The sequence below is a fragment of the Cygnus olor genome, chromosome 2, assembly GCF_009769625.2.
Source record: "Cygnus olor isolate bCygOlo1 chromosome 2, bCygOlo1.pri.v2, whole genome shotgun sequence".
Taxonomy (NCBI): domain Eukaryota; kingdom Metazoa; phylum Chordata; class Aves; order Anseriformes; family Anatidae; genus Cygnus; species Cygnus olor.
In genome coordinates this window covers 57,125,035-57,143,137 of record NC_049170.1, presented here as the reverse complement: position 1 = coordinate 57,143,137, position 18,103 = coordinate 57,125,035, and the positions used below count along the sequence as shown (strand labels likewise).

General features: G+C 35.2%; 1 protein-coding gene across 3 annotated transcripts in view; it reads left to right on the top strand.

Moving 5' to 3' along the window:
- Positions 1-18,103, top strand: part of CNTNAP2 (contactin associated protein 2) — a 1,166,415-nt gene that overhangs the window by 386,318 nt on the left and 761,994 nt on the right. For 2 of the 3 annotated variants that reach the window (XM_040547669.1, XM_040547670.1), the window contains one exon: positions 7,999-8,192. In XM_040547669.1, the coding sequence (XP_040403603.1) occupies positions 7,999-8,192 (194 nt within the window). Of the gene's footprint in view, positions 1-1,803; positions 2,030-7,998; positions 8,193-18,103 lie in introns of those variants that run through there. The other variant, XM_040547671.1, reaches the window with a different exon arrangement.

Genomic DNA, 18,103 nt, shown 5'->3' with positions numbered 1-18,103 from the left:
GCATTTCAAGGCAGTGTTGCTTGCACATCACTGGAACACTGACATACACTAAAACACACTGGCAGAAACTATATTCACTACAGCATCTCACTTGGCAAGTCTCTGCAAGACAGGAGTTTCAGTTTTTATCTTTTAGCATTGAACACTTGTCACAGAGTAAGAGATCTAAGACTGAATAACAGCATGTAATCATGCTACACGTACAATCATTTGAGAGGAAAAAATACTAATCAAGATGAGCCAGAACATCACAATTTAACTTCCAGAATTTTAGCTTTGCCTTCCATCACTTTACGGACTGCACTAATGGGAATAGGACCATTTAGGTGACCATAAAATGTTCAGCCATCTCATTGCTATTGGAAATGGTATAGATCAGGTGAATACCTTAATTTCTTTTTCTCTGACTGTCATCTCTACTAAGGAGAAATAACAACAGTTACAAGGAACTACCAGTGATGTAGTAATGAGCTTGAATCTAGGTTTCAAAGTGCTGTAAATGCTATTCAATCACAGTCAGTAAAACTTCCCTAGTTACAGCAGCTCCTGATCTGACTGTCAGTAAAATCTTGGATAAGAATCTGCTAATCAGGGCTCATTTGCTCAGAAGGGGCACTGCAGTGGGAATGTCTACTATCCATCAGCTGTACCCTTGCTAGTTCTTGCCAGGGATATGACCTGAGTTGTTAGGAAAACCCCAGTGCTGCAATGCATAAACATGCAATGAAATGATTTGTGTCCTCTTGCTTGAAAAGGGGTTGTGAGGAAAGGGAGATTTTTGTACTCTCTTCCTTGTCTCTTGTATGCCACTGTGGTTATTTTGTATGCAAGGGGTTTGCATGCCAGGTGCAGTGATCCGTTGCCGTGCCTCAACTTTCTGTCTGGAAAACAAGAAAATACCTCATGGAGAAGAAGCTGCTTGATGCCTTGAATACAGATGATGTGCACAGCATATTTAAATCTTGTCCAAGTTTTGTTTAAGATTCCATTAGGATGCAATTGTGAATGAACTTCTTTTTGCATATGTAATTAGAAAGCAGAACAGATGGGAAAGGCATAGTTTAAAGTGATGTGTTCATTAAAATAACCAAAGCTGCTCAGTGTTTGTTCCCCAACAGTGGATTCACGATATAAGACTCCTCAGGCTTATGATTTTTATCCCTTTTTGAGTCTGACAACTGTGAATGGCAACTATGAGATCTCTTTTGCATCATTTTTATTGTTAGATATCAAGACTGTTCCTTAGGGCAGATTGATCACTCATATGTGGTTTGTGCTCAGTTAAGATATACTAGGAAGCAGTGAGTGTTAAGAAGCACACACTACATCGAGGGATTTATTTTAATTGCATTTACTGTAAGAAAGATCTTTCGGGATTAAAAAACAAAAACAAAAACAAAAACTAATACAGTGATTTTAATGTTCTTTTAAAAAAAAGAACTTTGTGGACTGTATCCAGATAAATACTGTTATCCTTTGGGTTGTTTCCACTCTTAACTTTCAGGTTTTAAAATGAAAATGAAACAATTTAAAGAAATATAATAAGGAATATTTTTCTCCTTGACTATTTTTTTAGGGGAGGGAAAGATTTTTAATATCAGTCTAACAAAAACATCTGCTGATGTGAATTAGTAATTCTAATATCCCCGCCCCCCCCCCCCCCCCTTCCGTAAGTAAGTAAATAAATAAATAAATAAGGTTATATACTTTATCAGAGAGTGTAAGCCACGCCAAGGGAAGAAACTGGTAACTGCTACCAAAAATCAGTAGAAATGTTTCTGACAAATAGTAAAGTATACTTCATAGGCTGGTGTGCTACGTCAGGCTTTCAGAAGTGAAGATTAAAGCTGACACTGACCTCTCTGTAAACTTACAACTTTCAACTGCTGTGATGGAAGGATAATTGGGGGAATGAATATTGGATCATTCTAACCTTCAGTTGCCCCTGCAAATGAATTTTATCAGATATACTTTATAGGAAATTTGGAGCTTGAAGGCTTACTTGAGCCCAATTCCTGTTGCACTTCTGGTAAGTTACTTTTGAAACTACTAAGGGGAGTTAGGTCAAACTTAGATCTAATTTGCCGTTTTTTAGTAATTAGGGTCTGTAATTAGGTAAATTCTAATAATGAATTCTGGAGATGTAGAAATCTATTTGTTGTGATTTCTGTCCTGTTTCTTGTTTTCCATGATACTTTTTTGTTTGTTTGTTTTTTCAGAATAAATATAGGTAGTTTAAAACAGACGTTGTCTATAATTTTCTCAATATTTACTGCTTTCTAAATGTCAACATAGGCATTTTCCAAAGCAGAATGTTCATTATTTGCCCACCATCAGGGTTGTTTATGTCCTTGTCTGCAATTTCATCACTATTGTTTTGTACTGGAAAGAAGAACATATTAAAACCATTATATTTCTACCTTGAAAAGAGGGATTGGATTGCAAATCCAAATTTAGCTACACAACTTCTGTATTTAGATTTCTAAGTGTTACAAGACCCCCTCAATGCTGTAATGCTATTTGCTATGTGTAAAGTGAAATATTTCATTGTCTGTATTTAGACAATATTTATCTACAATGATAAAATGACAAACCAAAAGTGGAAAATGCCATTTATATCCTGCTTAAACATAAAGTTGACTAACTGTGCAGGTAGATTAATGGAGTTTTGAAAATTTTTATATTGTTTTTTAGGGTATCGTAGAAAAAGGCTGTCCATATTTTCTCTGAAATGTAGTGAATGAATGATCTCAGTACTTCAAAGTTTTCCTTTCTCTTGATTTATCCTTTATAGAGGAATGACAGACAGTGTCATAGGAAGGAAAATAGCAAATCAAACAGTATTGATTTGACAATATTACATTGACCTAGAAAGTGTTATTTCTCATTGGAAGATTGGTCTGTGTTTTTCCCATACAAGTAAGCAGATTCAAACTCAAAGAATGTTTCAGAATGTTTAATAATTATATAACTATTAAAAAGACATATCTTTAATTTCCTTGCTGAAAAGCCATAAAAGTTTTCTAAGATTATGTGAAGTAAACCTTGGAATTATAATTACCACAAATCCTAAATCTTTGATCTATATTATTTCATATCTTGTTTTCTAGTCAAATTTCTTATTAAGGATCTTTTCCTTCTTCCATCCATATCATTGAAGCCTTTTATTATTGATTTGAAAAAAGCAGAAAACTAGACTTACTGCAATACTGGTATTATATTGTGATTTGAAATAGGGAATGATGAACAAGTGCAACTAAAACAAGAGTGGACTCTTTTAGGGAAAATTAATCTTTCCAGTTTTGGCCATGAGTGCAGATGGAAGTGCCAAGATACCACAAGAAAAAAGATTTCTAACTGAAATGGATCAGACAGAGAGTTTCAAAAATCATCAGTGTCCATTCTTATAGATCTTGAAGCTCAGTAGGATATGACAGTTGAGATAAAAAAAATAAATCTGTAAGCCTCCCTTGAATTTGCTAGTTAGTGATAATTTATCATGGGGAAATAATATGAAGGTAAGGTTAACTCGTCATGTAGCTTTTCTTAGTGTGCAGTAAATGGGAGCTAGCTCACTCAGATTTGAATAGGGAGTTGAAATGTATAATTAATTAAAGGAAAGAAATTATACAATGATGTTAGTCATAAAATTTTACAAAAATAGACCCACATTGAGTTGAATACTTTATATTCTTAGAACTATATTAAATGCTATATTTTGCATGTGTCATTTAGAGATAGGCTATGTTGTTCATGTTGTTTTCATTTCCACATAATGAACTCGTGGAATAAAATCCAATAAAAACATGAAAGCCATTGGGGTTTTCATCATTAAATATTTTAAATCTTTGAGCTTCAACTCTTGTTTTAATGATGCTAAAGTAATTTTTTTAGTAATTGTCTATAAATGGGGAAAAATCATGAAAAGATTCAAGTTATACAAGTTCTTAGCATTCTGAATATAGTTGTATGCATCTTCTGTGTCACTGAATACGTTTTTCAGTAGTAGGCTCATTGCACATTGGTCAGTCTGCAGTAGGAGCAGATCAAATGACTTTCTGTAGCATTTTTGAAAATAAAGCTAAACAAAATTTTTCATAGCCTTTTTTATCTACAGGCATGCTCTGGCTGGTTTCGCTACTTAAGACTCTTACGCTTTTCTGTGCATGGGAGTTTCTTGGATGCATAAAGATATGTGGACCACTTATGTTGAACGTTTAGTTCTCTACTATCTGATCTCGAAGGGTCATATACAGTCATTCTTGTTCAAGTTGAAATTAGTTGCCCTGTTTGTGATGTAGAGTGCTATACAGTATAAATAATAGTATTCAGTGACGCTTAGTTAATGTCACTGAGTCAATTATTTTTGCCACTGAGTGAGTGAATGTGTTTAATCACATGAAATTCTGAAATACCATAAAAATAAAAATAGGAAAAAATATTGTCTGTATTTTCATTTATTGCAACTCTACTACCAAAGAACCTGATATGTGCCTATTTAATGAAAGTAAACTCTATTATATGCATGTTTTATGACTTTAAAATAATTTGTAATTCTCATATGTTTCTAATTCATAATTCACATTGATTTCACAATATTTAGTGGCGTTTTGCATTAAAGGCAATACAGAAGGTAAAATGGAGTATCATATCATAAAACCAATGTCTTTTTTTCCACCATAATAAAATACAAAGAAAGGACATTATATAATTCAGAATATAACCGGAAAGCATTAAAAATAAACAGTTTACACCAAGTTATGAAGATTAATCCTGTGAATAGCATCTATTCAACAAATTTATTTTACCATTGCAGTTTCAATGCAAGGTAATGCTCACTGAAAATTGAAAATCATGCTGGTTATTTTAGTCATTCCTGAAAGATAGTTCATTATTCTGTCATAATATATTGGCTATAAAAATAAATGTATTTCTAAAATAATGCCATATTATGAAAATCAGGTTTGATTTCCAATTTCAGTACTCCTTTTAAAATAAAAGTATGTTAAATATTTTATTTGTCAGATACTCCTCTGTTCTGTGTCCAGTATTGGGTTGGTTCCTCTCATTCCAGTGAGGAAGCTATTTTTATTCAGCAAAATATGTAATGATAGGATGAGCAGTAAGGATGTACACATTTCTGGGGATGTGAGATTTTAGAGTTGATGCTTCTGCTTAGATTGAATGGAGAAACAAATGTATTTGAAATCCTTTGATGATTTCAGTGCCTATGCAAAGTTCTCACAGGAGGTAGTATTTTATATAATCCAGCTTTCTTGTAACTTATTCTAGAGCACACAACTGAAAAAAAGAACAGGTACCTTTATTAATCCTTGAATCAATAGGGGTTATACATAGCACAAACCAAATGAAGAAAGTAATCATCTCCCCAGGTTACACAGCTTGATGAATCAAACAGGAAGAGGAAGCTTTTAACTGATTCCCACAAAGTGTTTCTGGTGATGACCATTCCCTTTACATTAATGATCTGCTAAGCAGCACAGTTAGCTATAGTCAAATGTGTTCCTGCTTCATGTCTTCAGCTATTTATTTACTTGTGTGGAAAAGCTGGAAGGTAAATGTGAAACTGAGATACAGAATTTGGCCAAGCAACCAATGGGATGATATTGTTTGCTTCTCTCTGTTATATTGACCAAAAGCCTTGTCTCTCACTTATTAGCAATGGTTATAATATAATCTATCTTGAAATACTCATGTTTCCATCTCCCTTCACATCATAGGTGTGATTATTGCATCACGTATCTCTTAACTTTCATCAGGCATGATGTGAAGAAAAGTTTTCTGCTTCTTCTTAGAGATATATATATATAAGGAAATTTAATGCTAGACCAAATTTTCAAAACTTTTCAATGAATTTGTAGATGAATACTTTCTGAAACCTAGTTATAGGTTTACAAAGCATGAGCAGGTTTTTCATTTGCAGGGAAAATTCTAAAATTCTCATCTTAGTAATATAAATATGCTGAAAAAATAATTACACAGAATCACAGAATGGTTGAGGTTGGAAGGGACCTCTGGAAATTGTTTAGTCCAACACCCCTGCCAAGCAGGGTCACCTAGAGCACAGGATCGCATCCAGGCAGGTTTTGAATATTTCCAGAGGAGGAGACTGCTCAGCCTCTCTGGGCAATTATATTGTATTGCTTTATAGTTTTAACAGTCTAATTATAGCTACGCTTTTTTTTTTTTTTCTTTTTTTCTCTTCTCTCTTAAGGTTGCATATCAAAATCAAAAAGTTTGAATGTAAATCTATATAACAAAATCTCTTGCATACATAAAACAGTGTATGAAATATGTGGTCCATTTTAGCCTCCTTACACTTACAGTATGTCATCCAGTTTCAACAGTTGCATTGTTGAAGGACATTTTATTGATGGATTCATCAGTTTTGTAATAAATTTTGAAAGCTGGTATTTGTACCTTATAATGGAAAACTTGGAAAGCTTATATTTGGACCTTATTTTCTGGAGCAACCAAAGGGCTATTTTTCAGAGGTACAGGAGCACCTTCTCATCATTTGCATGCCATCACTCTAAGATACGCAAGTTGGGTGGGAGTGTTGGAATTGTCAGGGAATATTTCTGGGAAATAATTATTTATAGCACAGGGACAAAGCATCTATTTTAAATCTTAAAAAAATAAAAAATAAAAAATGTTCATTAGCATAGTACGCCACTTTAATTGCAATGAAAGGCCACCACTTATGACATCAAATGATCCTATTGATACCACAACTTTAAAATGTCCTATGACCTGCAAATGTTAACAGCTGTAGCAACTGAATGAGTTTTAGAAGTTTTAGATTGAGGCAATGCTGCCGCCTAATGGCGGGAGTATATAAAACGGTATAACAAGTTCATTGCTTGATGATAAGGCTAGGTTTGTGTTGTCAACTGATGTCTGTAAGTGAAATTAAAAGCAATTAAAATCACCCCATGGACTAGCCTACATCATTTCACAGTATGCCTGGCCACCTATTTTGTTCAAAATTAAAAGCAAAAAAATACCACAATCACTGCAAGTCTAATGTTTTTGTTTTCTGTCTTAATGTCCACTATGACTATAAAGAGAATGATTCTCCAGTTTTTCTCAGTATTGATAATTATTATTATTAATTTCACCTGTTCCCTAATCTTTATGATTATGGTAAATATGTCATTATAATTTCAATCTTAGAATTTTTATGATTCTTGGTATCCAATTATGATTTTTCCCCTAACATTCTTTACTTCAGAAGAATAAGAAATTGCATTACTGTCATAATATTACATTTGTCTCTGCATCACTGTCCATATTTACTTAGAACAATGCGATGTAGTCTAGTGGCTGAGAAGAATGTTAACAGAATTACTATCAAGTTAATTCACAGACCCATAAAAAGCAATAACATTTCTGTGAGGCATCTGTCAATGTTATCTGTGACAGCTTGCATACCCAGCAGATCAAAACTGGATCCAGCCCTGCAATACTTGCTCCTATTTCAATTCTATTTAAGATATTTCAGTCTGTACACTATAGCAAAACATAGGGAAACAAAAGGCTGGATATTGCTTCGTCCTATTTTATCTGTATTATCTCTTTAATATGAAATGCTACTGAAAGTGTTTATGAAATCCAGAGATTGTTATTGATTTGTGTCAACTGACTCTGAAAAAAAATTTCATGGCACATTGGTCAACCTTTGAACAATTATAATTTGGCAAAAACTAATAAACTGTAATTAAAGCATTATAAAGACATTGAGTCATTACCAGGCAGCCCATTAAATCACTATAATTACATCATAAAATGATTAAGGCAACAGAGTTAATGCATTTGAATCCTATACTAAACATGCATTAAAAAATATAATCATATTTCTTTTGTATCTATACTCCTCTCAGCTGGGCTGTCTTCCAGCAATCAACATCTTCACTATGTGTTCACTTCAAAGCAAGTGTTTGAGGTCTACATCTCTTTTCTGTTTCAACCCAACAGGTGCAGGAGGTTGGTCTCCATCAGACAGTGATCATTATCAGTGGCTGCAGGTGGATTTTGGGAATAGGAAGCAGATCAGTGCTATTGCAACTCAAGGCAGGTATAGCAGTTCTGACTGGGTCACTCAGTATCGGATGCTCTATAGTGATACAGGGAGAAACTGGAAACCATATCACCAGGATGGAAATATCTGGGTAAGTCTTTAGTGTACAATGGAAGTGTATGCTGCAATGATGTTGACTGATTGTATTTTTAGGAATTGTGCACCTATTATAACTTGTTAGTGTTGTATTTTTTGAGGACAGAAGGGAGATTAGCTCAAAACAAGATAACTTAAGTTGTAGCTGCTGATAGGAATCCTATCTACTGTACAAAGCCTACTTGTTCTGATGGCAGTTATCAGAACATGCAAAGTAAATTATTTACTCATTTATTTTGGTAAATGGCATTCCACAACTTGTTTCTCTCTTTTTTTTTTTTTCTTTCTTCCCCTCTCTTATGCTGTTTCCTTTTGCTAATTATACAGAGTAAATATGAGATACAAAAATAATTTCGAAAATTCTGCTATCAAATGTGTTATTTTGGAAGGTAACTTGTTTTTAATGTTTGTGTATGCTTAGGAATGGTCTTTTAACATATGTATTGTTTTCTATATTGATGTTACACGGATTTTTATGCTATAATAACTTCAGAAAAAAGTGTGTGTATATATATATTTATACTTTTTTTTTTTTTCCACGGTTAGGCTGATAATTTCATTCTTACCGAAAATAGTAGCCTTTCATTTTGCTGGGGAAAAAAAAAAAAGCTATAATGTCTGTTCCTATAGTAGTTCTTTCAGATGGTTCTTCTTTTTCAAAAGTATACTTAGAGAACAGCAAAATAGCATAATTCTTTCTGAAAACAAATTAAATAGATTAGCTATTTTACCTCATCAGGTAGATACATCAGAGAAGTACTGTCAAATCAGAAAAGACTTAATGTTACTGTGGTTTAGACTTATATTTCGGTCAAGTGTGTCTTTTATTATGGCCTGTTATTAAAAATGAACATCAAATATAGAGCATAAGGTGAATGGTTTTATCTGTATAACAGAATCCTGCTTAATATGTGGAGTACATATAGGCAGTCGTCTTTTATTAGAGTATTGATTTACTGAAAAAAAAAATCCTCTGTGTGGCACATAGGTTTCTGAAAGAAAAGTTGGGGAGGGTGGGGGAAGGAGAAGCAGGAGCAAAGAGAAAAACATCAGGTGCTGCTTTGGATTCTTCAGGAACAGGTTATGTGGATCTTGCTCATCTAGGGAGGGACAAAGCTCACACTTAAACTTGACGAATATAAAACGTTTTTCTTTCAAGCCCCCTTATGTATATAAAAATGCTTGTAGCCTTTAGTGTTTGTATTATCTTAGATGTAGAAAAGCTTTTTTCAAGAACTACTATTGAAATCATGAAGAATGTCACCCAGGAGAATGCAAAAGAGGGCTACGCAGCTGGCTGAGTGAACAATATATAAAGCAGGACAGTTATGCTGAGGAAAAGTCTGTTCTTAGTACCTTGAAGAGAAAATCTTTCAGCAAGACAGGATTTGGGTGATTTAGTCACAGCTGTGACAGTTTCCAAAGCAGCCCACCTTTCTAAGGGCTTTTTAGGAAGTCTTTATTCTTGTATTGTCTCTTAATACGGAAATGCTGAAAGCTTTTCCATGAGGAAATGTTTCATTTTGCTATTGAATAGCAATTACAGATGTTTGGTGAACTCAGATGGAAAGCTGATGGTGTGTTACAAACCATCAATATGACTCGCAAAAGTGTGCGATGAGTTATGCAGAAATCTGCTACTCCTACTTGAAATGCTAAATTATGTGGTTATATTTTGCAAGTCTGTTGCTGCTGTTCATGTCCTGCAAGTTTAGGTGTATTCTAGGAAGACAGATGATCCTAGCTTTCTTTTTAAGAATCCAGTTGAACTAGTATCAAAAGAAAATAAACAATAAAACAAGACCCCAGTGTTTTTGTTTGTTTGACTCTAATTTTTCTAAACAAAATTTTTCCTATTCTTAAATAATGTTCCTCTGATTAACCTTTTACAATAGTGTGCTTATTAATAAGCTTCAAAAACAGAGTAGGTGCCTCTGAGCCCAAAGCAATATTGCTGAACTATTGTAGTAGTGTTATGAGACAGGCTTGCCTGCTGTGGAAATAAGGTGGTGAAGAAATTCCCATTGCATCTTCCTTATAGTGTAATTTTGTACAAGGAGTGTGAGAGCCAGATCAGACCACATGAGCAAAGTATGCGGCATAGGCAATTTAAACACATGAAGTTACATTCTTCCTGGATGAGGTGACTGTGATGATCCTAAAATTTTAAGATACATTTAGAGTCCTTTAAGTAATAATTAGTCTTTCCTTTCAGATTCATACCTTTTAGAATTTTATCTGCAAGAGAAAGGTACTATATAGCCTTTCATTTAATGTCTGTCTTCTATCAGCCCTATGCCCAAGTGTTGTTGCTTCCTGATAGTAGTAAATTTAAAATTAAAGGAGAAAGCAAAGGGAAAAAATGAAAATAGAAGTGCAGAGTTCAACAACTCTTAACACTGAAAGAGTTATGATATCAAATGATACAAATAGATGATAAATTATGGAAAGAAGAAATAAAAAATAAAGACTGCTAGATAAGTTGGAGAGAGAACAAAGGAGAAGTAATTTCCAGCAAAGATATAGGTAAGAACAAAGTGTGATAATCTGCATAAAATGCTGAAGTGATCCCCTTCTGTATGCATTAGTCATGGAAAGAAAAAAAAAAAAAACATTCTATAATTATCTCCTAAGTAGGAGAGAAATCAAAAGTCTCTCAGGAAGTCTGTGGTGGGGAAAGTGCTTTCAAGGTGAATTTAAGAGTAAGTTTCCTATTTCTGTGAAATAGATTTTTCTGACCCCACCCCCCCAGGCTTTCAGATATTTTCAATTTCCATGAATTTTAATAAGATGAGTGAATATGCCCTCTTACCGTAGAAACTAGAGGATTTTGATCACCTCTCCTACCTTCACTCTTGTAGTCTGAGATTCTAATTTTGGTAGGTCTTGAGGCTTCCCTACATATGTTAAACCCCTGAGGTGTTTCATGTTCACAGAACTTTTGTTTTGGTATAGATGCTTATTTTGTCTACATCAAGCCATTGAGCTATTTGTCTAGAGAAGGCATCACAGATAAGAAACAGAAACCATATTATACATAGAATCCTAACTTAGATACAGATATAAGTGCATCACACTAAGCATAATGCAAATATGCCCTATAGGTATAATAACTAAATGCTGAAGTCTTATGAAAGCAATGAGACTCAAAATACAAACACTAGTGACAGAGCTGAACATATCTAAGATAAATCATTTCCTACAGGAAACTGGAAGAACTTCGGTACAATTGGAGAGGCATTATGAGGTATCTTTTAAAATCTGATCACTCTGGTAGAAGTTGTCATCAGCTCTCACCAATCTCACTTTCTTATTCCTGGAGTTATCAAATTCAGGGGTTCAGGGGAATGAAGGAGAAACTGCTTACTGTAATGATGATCTAAACAAAACAAACAAAAAAACTGATGGGGAAAGGTGGAATGCAGACCCTTTGCATGTAGCCCCTCAATTATATTCTGCAGTGGACTGTATCTTAAGCCTCAGTGAACGTCAGTGGAGTTGCAAAGATCTAATTGAAAGCATGTTTTGACTTTTAACAGAAAACTTAGCCCTGGACCAAATGGCTGCTGCTTCAGTTGAAAATAATTCTGTTTTATTGTTGTCTGTCTTCCCCCCATTTTTTTCTTTAAATACCCAAACTAAGTAATCTGGTAACCACTAGCCATTTATTTAAACATTTGTACCCTATACAAATTCAGTTTAATTAAACAATGTGCATTATGCATAAATCTGTTTTTGTAGTGTTTGGATTACTGAAGAGATACTTCTGGTGCAAGTGTTGGGTTCCCCACCTGGGAAGGGGCAGCCTTGGCTATATGTACAGACTGAGTCATGAGAGGCTGGAGAGCAACCCTGCAGAAAGGGATCTGGGGGTTTTACTCAACAGCAAGTTGAACATGAGTCAGCAGTGTGCCCTGGCAGACAAAATGGCTGACTGGATCCTGGGGTGCATCAGGCCCAGCATTGCTAGCCAGTCAAGGGGTTCCACTGTGCGCTGGTGCAGCCTCACCTTGAGTATTCAGTGTGGTTTTGGGCTCCACAGTACAAAAAGAACATAAAACTACTAGAGAGGCTCTAAAGGAAGGCAACAAAGATGGTGGAGGGTCTAGAGGGCAAGATTTATGAGGAGTGACTGACATTACTTGGTCTGTTCAGCTTAGAGAGGAGGAGAGCTCATGGTGGCCTGCAGCTTCCTCACAAGGGGGACTGGAAGGGGCAGTTCTGGTCTCTTCTCTCTGGTGACCAGTGATAGGAACTGAAGGAATGGCATGGGGCTGTGACAGGGGATGTTCAGGTTGGATATCAGGAAAAGGCTCTTCACTGAGAGGGTGGTTAGGCACTGGAACAGGCTCCCCGGGGAAGTGGTCGCAGCACTGAGCCTGCAAGGGTTCAAGAAGCATTTGGACAATGCTCTCAGACACATGGTCTGCTTTTTGGGTGGTCCTATGCATAGCTAGGAGTTGTACTCAATGATCCTTGTGGGTCCCTTTCAACTTGTGATATTCTATTGCTTTGTTTCCTTTGTTTTTAGGAACGGAATTTAAAATATCAATTTACCTACTGCCTTTAAAGACTTCTTTTTTAAAAGTGTTCATTCTGTTCCTTTTTAGTTGGAAATAATCAGAAGACTAGTATGTTAACTATAATGTGTGACTTGCATTTCTCTGGACATTGAGAAGTAACCTACTGTTTGAGAAATGCAATCTTTTCATATACATGATTCCTCTTGATATTAAAGAAAGTTGGTACAGCGCAGGGATTTAGCTTGCATAAGAAAAAGTTTTCATCTCCTGAGAGTATCCAAAATTAATTGTGAAAGGAAGCACAAGGGAGTTGGATAATTAACTCTTTATAGCTGCAAGAGACTTCAGATATTTAATACTCTGGGTGCCTTTGGAAATAACTATCAGACAGACCTAAAGCACTATTTCATGACTAGGTAGGTACAAGGTGTTCCTCTGTAGCTCTACATAGCTGAGGTTATACAGGAGCCGCCTGGTCAATGTTTCTGCTCATTTTGATATGCTAATTCTGGTTAGATTATTCAGAGAAAAATCTGCACGCCTTATCACCTGCTTTACAGAGCATCATTTATACCTAAGCTAACCAAGGACTTGCTGCATGTGTCTAGGAATACAAAGGATTTGTGTATAGCAACTAAAAGTGGAGGAATAAATTATAGAATACACCTACTTTAGTAGGATATGTAAGAATTATTTACTTTGCAGAAACTGCCACTGCTTTTTCCCTTCAAATCCAACTTATTTCCATGACCCTAAACTAAAAATGTTATTGAAGAATGTTACAAAAGAGTTTGGTGCTTGCTACTGCTGTCCTTTTGTTTACTTCATAAGATCTAGAGTGGAAGCTTACGTCACAGAAACATTTCCTAGATTAATGGGTTTATAGGCTTTTTCTTCTTAAGTACTTCTATTGAATTACATTAAGCCATTTATATTGTATTTCATTATGACTTGAATTATAGGAGTATTTTAGAAATATGAAATGTGATTAGAATGGTCTATATGACTTGGTGTTTGTTGCTGGGCTGCTACTAGAATATCAGATTCTGTGCAGACCTATTAAACATGGTAAAGTGGTTTGATATATTAGTATAAAGTTCTGACTAGTGTTTATGGCAAGACCCTGAAGTCATTTGGGAATGTTGTGAATTTATTGCTGCGTTCTATTTAAGGATGCCCTGACCTATTGTGCTTGGAAGGATTTCTATGTCTGGTATCTTGCTGTCTCCATTGCAATACCAGCAAGTGACCAACGTCACTTTTATGGGCTCTTAATTCTCTGGGTGTTTTATTACTAGAAACACCTCTTTCAAACTTTTCTTCCACATGGAAAGTCTTATTTTTCTTCTGGAATATCCTGTGTGCATTTCCTTAATTTTATTAGGCTTTAACTTACCTTGTTTTTATGGCTCTGAGTCCTTGTTTTCCATGCCTTTATTTTACAAGGGTTGTTCTATTCACTTACAACAGCCAATATCACCTTTATGGCATGTGGAGTTGTAACTCCCACTGAAGTCAATATGGCTTAGCACTTGGTATAGGTTGCTAACCTATACGTTGAAGACTAATGACTTGAAGGAGTATCAATACAGGAAAATACTTCCTTTGCTGTAATTAAGCTAAACTCTTAGAAATGTAGTATAATAGTCACTGTAATTGTATCAAAAAATAAGGCATTGAGGGGGCATATTTAGATATTCAAGGCGGTTGCTGACAAGGAGTTTTTGAAACCCTAAAGAACAGAACTTTACAGGTAAATATCTGTGCTATTCTGAAGAAGCCTGTTTGCTAATCTGTTTTTCTCTGTGTGGAATCTGTCAAAGAAAATTGTATAACTTTTTCATATGTTTAAAGATACTTTATTTATTTATGGGGTTACACTTAACACCAAATGCTTTCACAGCCATAGTCTATAGCTGTGTTAATATGACAGAAGGTCTAATGATCTTTTAAATATTAGAATATTAACATTAACACCAAATCAGTGTAAATGTTTATGCTAAATTAAAATCCTGACCTTCCATGGGGGTGAGGGGAGAGTACAAAAAAGGTAATTATAGTCCCTAGCTAACACTGTATTTCACATACGTTATAGCCCGATTATAAGACCTTCTAAACATGCTTTTAGGTTAGAGTCCTTAAAATTGCATATTTTGTGCAGGAAGAAAGACCTGTTATTTTGAGCGTAAATATGGGTTCATGTGGTTGTTTTTATTTTTAATAACTTTTAACAGGAAAGATATACTAACATTTTGGACATGATTTTGATCAGAGGGAATGCCATTGTTTTTTTTACTCATCCTGTTTTGTGAGAGAGAGATTAAATAATTGTGTTATGCTATCTCCAAAGGTGTGAGCAGAACTATTTTAATCTATCACAGAGTATGCCAAGTGGACAGAAGACAAAATTGTCTTGGGTGTCATGGCAGTGTCTGAACCCTCCCTTCAATCTGTACAGGCCGCTAAATAGAAAGCAAATTGAATAACATATTAGTGACTTGCACAGTGGTCTACTAGAGCTCTTCCATGCTAAAGGATCACTTTCTAATCTGTTCTTAGTCTGAGGACCGCTTGTCTGCTTATGTTAAACTGTCAAATTTTAAACAGCAACATCCTAAATCCATTTTTTTTAGCTCCCAGGTAGCTTAGTTTTCAAATACCTTAGTGTCATCGTGATATAATGAATATATTGTGCAGGTCCTTAAGCATGTGAACAAGAATGCATTATGTACTTAATAAGCTCAGCAATGACAATAGTCAGTGTTATGGCTGAATGTCATTGTCTTTCAGCTAACAAATATCAGGTGCAGGCTATCCTGAGTCCCCACAAGAAACTGTGAATGCTTGCTTAAGTAATGGAACTGAAGCTGATTTTTCAGTTTTATAATCTTGTATTGGTTTTCTATAGACATACATTTGATTATGTTTGCTTTATGACACTCCTGATCTTTTATTGTTGATATTCATTTTATACCTGAATCTTATATTGAATGACAAGTAGGTCTAGCATAACGTAGTCAGTTTTCAAAAGCCATCTGGACATAGTCCTGGGCAGCTACTCTGTGTGTCTCTGCTTGAGCAGCAGGATTGGGCTAGATGACCTCCAGAGGTCCCCTTCCAACTTTAACCATTCTGGGATATTTCATCTCACAAAAGTAACTAAAAACTTAAAGGTGTGCTTTAGAAATAGAAGTTCTAATGATTGGTCATAGACTTAAATAATAATAATGATGATGCTTTAAGTTGAATCAGAAATGTGACATTCCAAGCATAAGTCTTATTAATCACCAGGTTGTATTTTTCTTTAAAATACTTCTGCAATGTACTTGGCATATTAAACCATAAAAGCTGAGCAGATAAGGACTTCCTTGGCATTTTTTTTTTTACATAGTGAGAGTGGTGAAACTCTGGAGCCAATTCGTCAGAAATGTTGTGAGGGGGCCGAAAAAAATGACCTGCAGAAGTTCCTTACAGCTTGTGATTCTGGATGATATCTGAAATTAGCCAGAATTGCTAGCTGCTGAAATAAAGATGTAAATCAGTTGTAAAATATTCTGTGCTCCTCCACTCTGTGATGTAGGTGGCTTTCATTTCTGTGTTCAGTTTACAGCTGACTTCAGTTTCTATAATGAGGTGAATCATAGAATATCCTTAAATGCTAGGAAACTTCAGATTTTGTGCTAATCTTAAGGCAAAACCCATCTGTAGCACTAGTGAACAAATTGTGGTTCAGTATTTCCCTCTCGATTGTGCATTTGCAAAATGATTTAGGTTCTGGTCTAGTGAACACTTCAACCTGTGCCTAGCTTCAAATGTCAAAATGGAAGTAATGGGAGTAATAGTTTTAAAACTGAGTAGACGTGGTCAGACAACATGTCTGAATGTGTTTGTACAATAATTGGCAAAAGGAGCTGTAGTCTTCCAGAAATCCTTTGGGAAGTATAGGACTGCAGATAATAAAACCTAACTTACATGTTAGGTAGAGTAAAGCAAGAAATGGTATGTTCTCAGTTTTCATTTTGCTTGTCCTGGTTGAAAAATTAAATAAACAGCAGAAAGCTGTAGTTCACCCATGTGGAAGTTTATTTTGATAAAATAACTAAGTCTTGTTCTTTAATGACCAAAAAGATACTTATATCAGTAGAGTTCTTAAAGTGAAAGTTATATGCTGAGAATTCTAAAGTTCTGTAGTTTGGGATATGGTCGTAGACAGTATTTTATATTTCTCTGGAAAGCGACTATTTTGAATAGTCTAAAGATTTGTTTAATAGACAGGCTCTGTGCCAGCACATGAAAGTTATGGTTGTGACAATTGCCATAAGTCTAAGACATTTTTCTATATTACCTCTGCTGCCTGCAAGGTCTAATATGCAGAAAGCACAGCTTGTGAAAGGTTGTCTCCCCACTTGCTTCTGGCTCATTAGATGTTAACTTCCAGTGAAACTGAACCTAATCCAGGAGTGAATAATGTTTGGATCCACAAATATTCATTTCCATGTAAATTTTTGGGCTTGTGCATCTCTGCATTTGTACCTTTTTAGCTTCTGGTCTTCCCTGGAGATTGGTGCTTATTAACTGAGGAGACTGAGCTTTGCACACAAGAAGGCAAAATAATGTACCTCGCAACACATGACATTTAAGATCAAATCCTACAAATACACTTTCAAGTGTCTGACTTCAAAATCAACACAGCTGCTCAGGTGCGTACACTTAGGCTTAAGCAAAAGTACGTGCTGGCATGAATATGTTTGATCTGGAGCTGTCTTGATCTAGAAAGGGACTCTGTCCTTCATGGAATCACTGTATGTGAACTTTTTTTTAAAAAAGCCACACTTTTTTTTTTTAAAGCAATGTACAGGCTCTGGGCTTCAGAGCAGAAGTGCGTTCTAAGGGATGTTTGACAGTGCTGCTGCTGATGCAGTATATATATGTGGCTATGTAGGTAACTTCAGCCTGAGGGTTTTTAGTCCTGGAACTTTTCTTAAACAGTGAATTCACACTGAAAAATATGAAAAAGTTAGTGTCAGGCCAAGAAAACTATGTGCTATTTCTTAGATAGTTTTCTTGACTTGGATTTTTTTTTATAAATATGCTTGGACTCCCTAAGATAGTTAAAGAACAGTACTTTGTTATTGATATAGATCCTATTCAGAAAGACTTGTAGAAAGCCATTAACTTTTATTTGGAATCTAATTCTTGCTGGGTTCAACGAGAGCAGAAATATTTTTTTTTTCTTTTATAACAGTTTTCAGGAAAAGTGTTGCTTTTGTGACCTGAGTTTATAGTTGTACTAATTATTGTATAGCCTGTACCCTCTGAGGCATTTACAAGGTGTTTTTGTATGGCATAACTTGCTATAAATAGTTAATTGCTTTAGGTATGA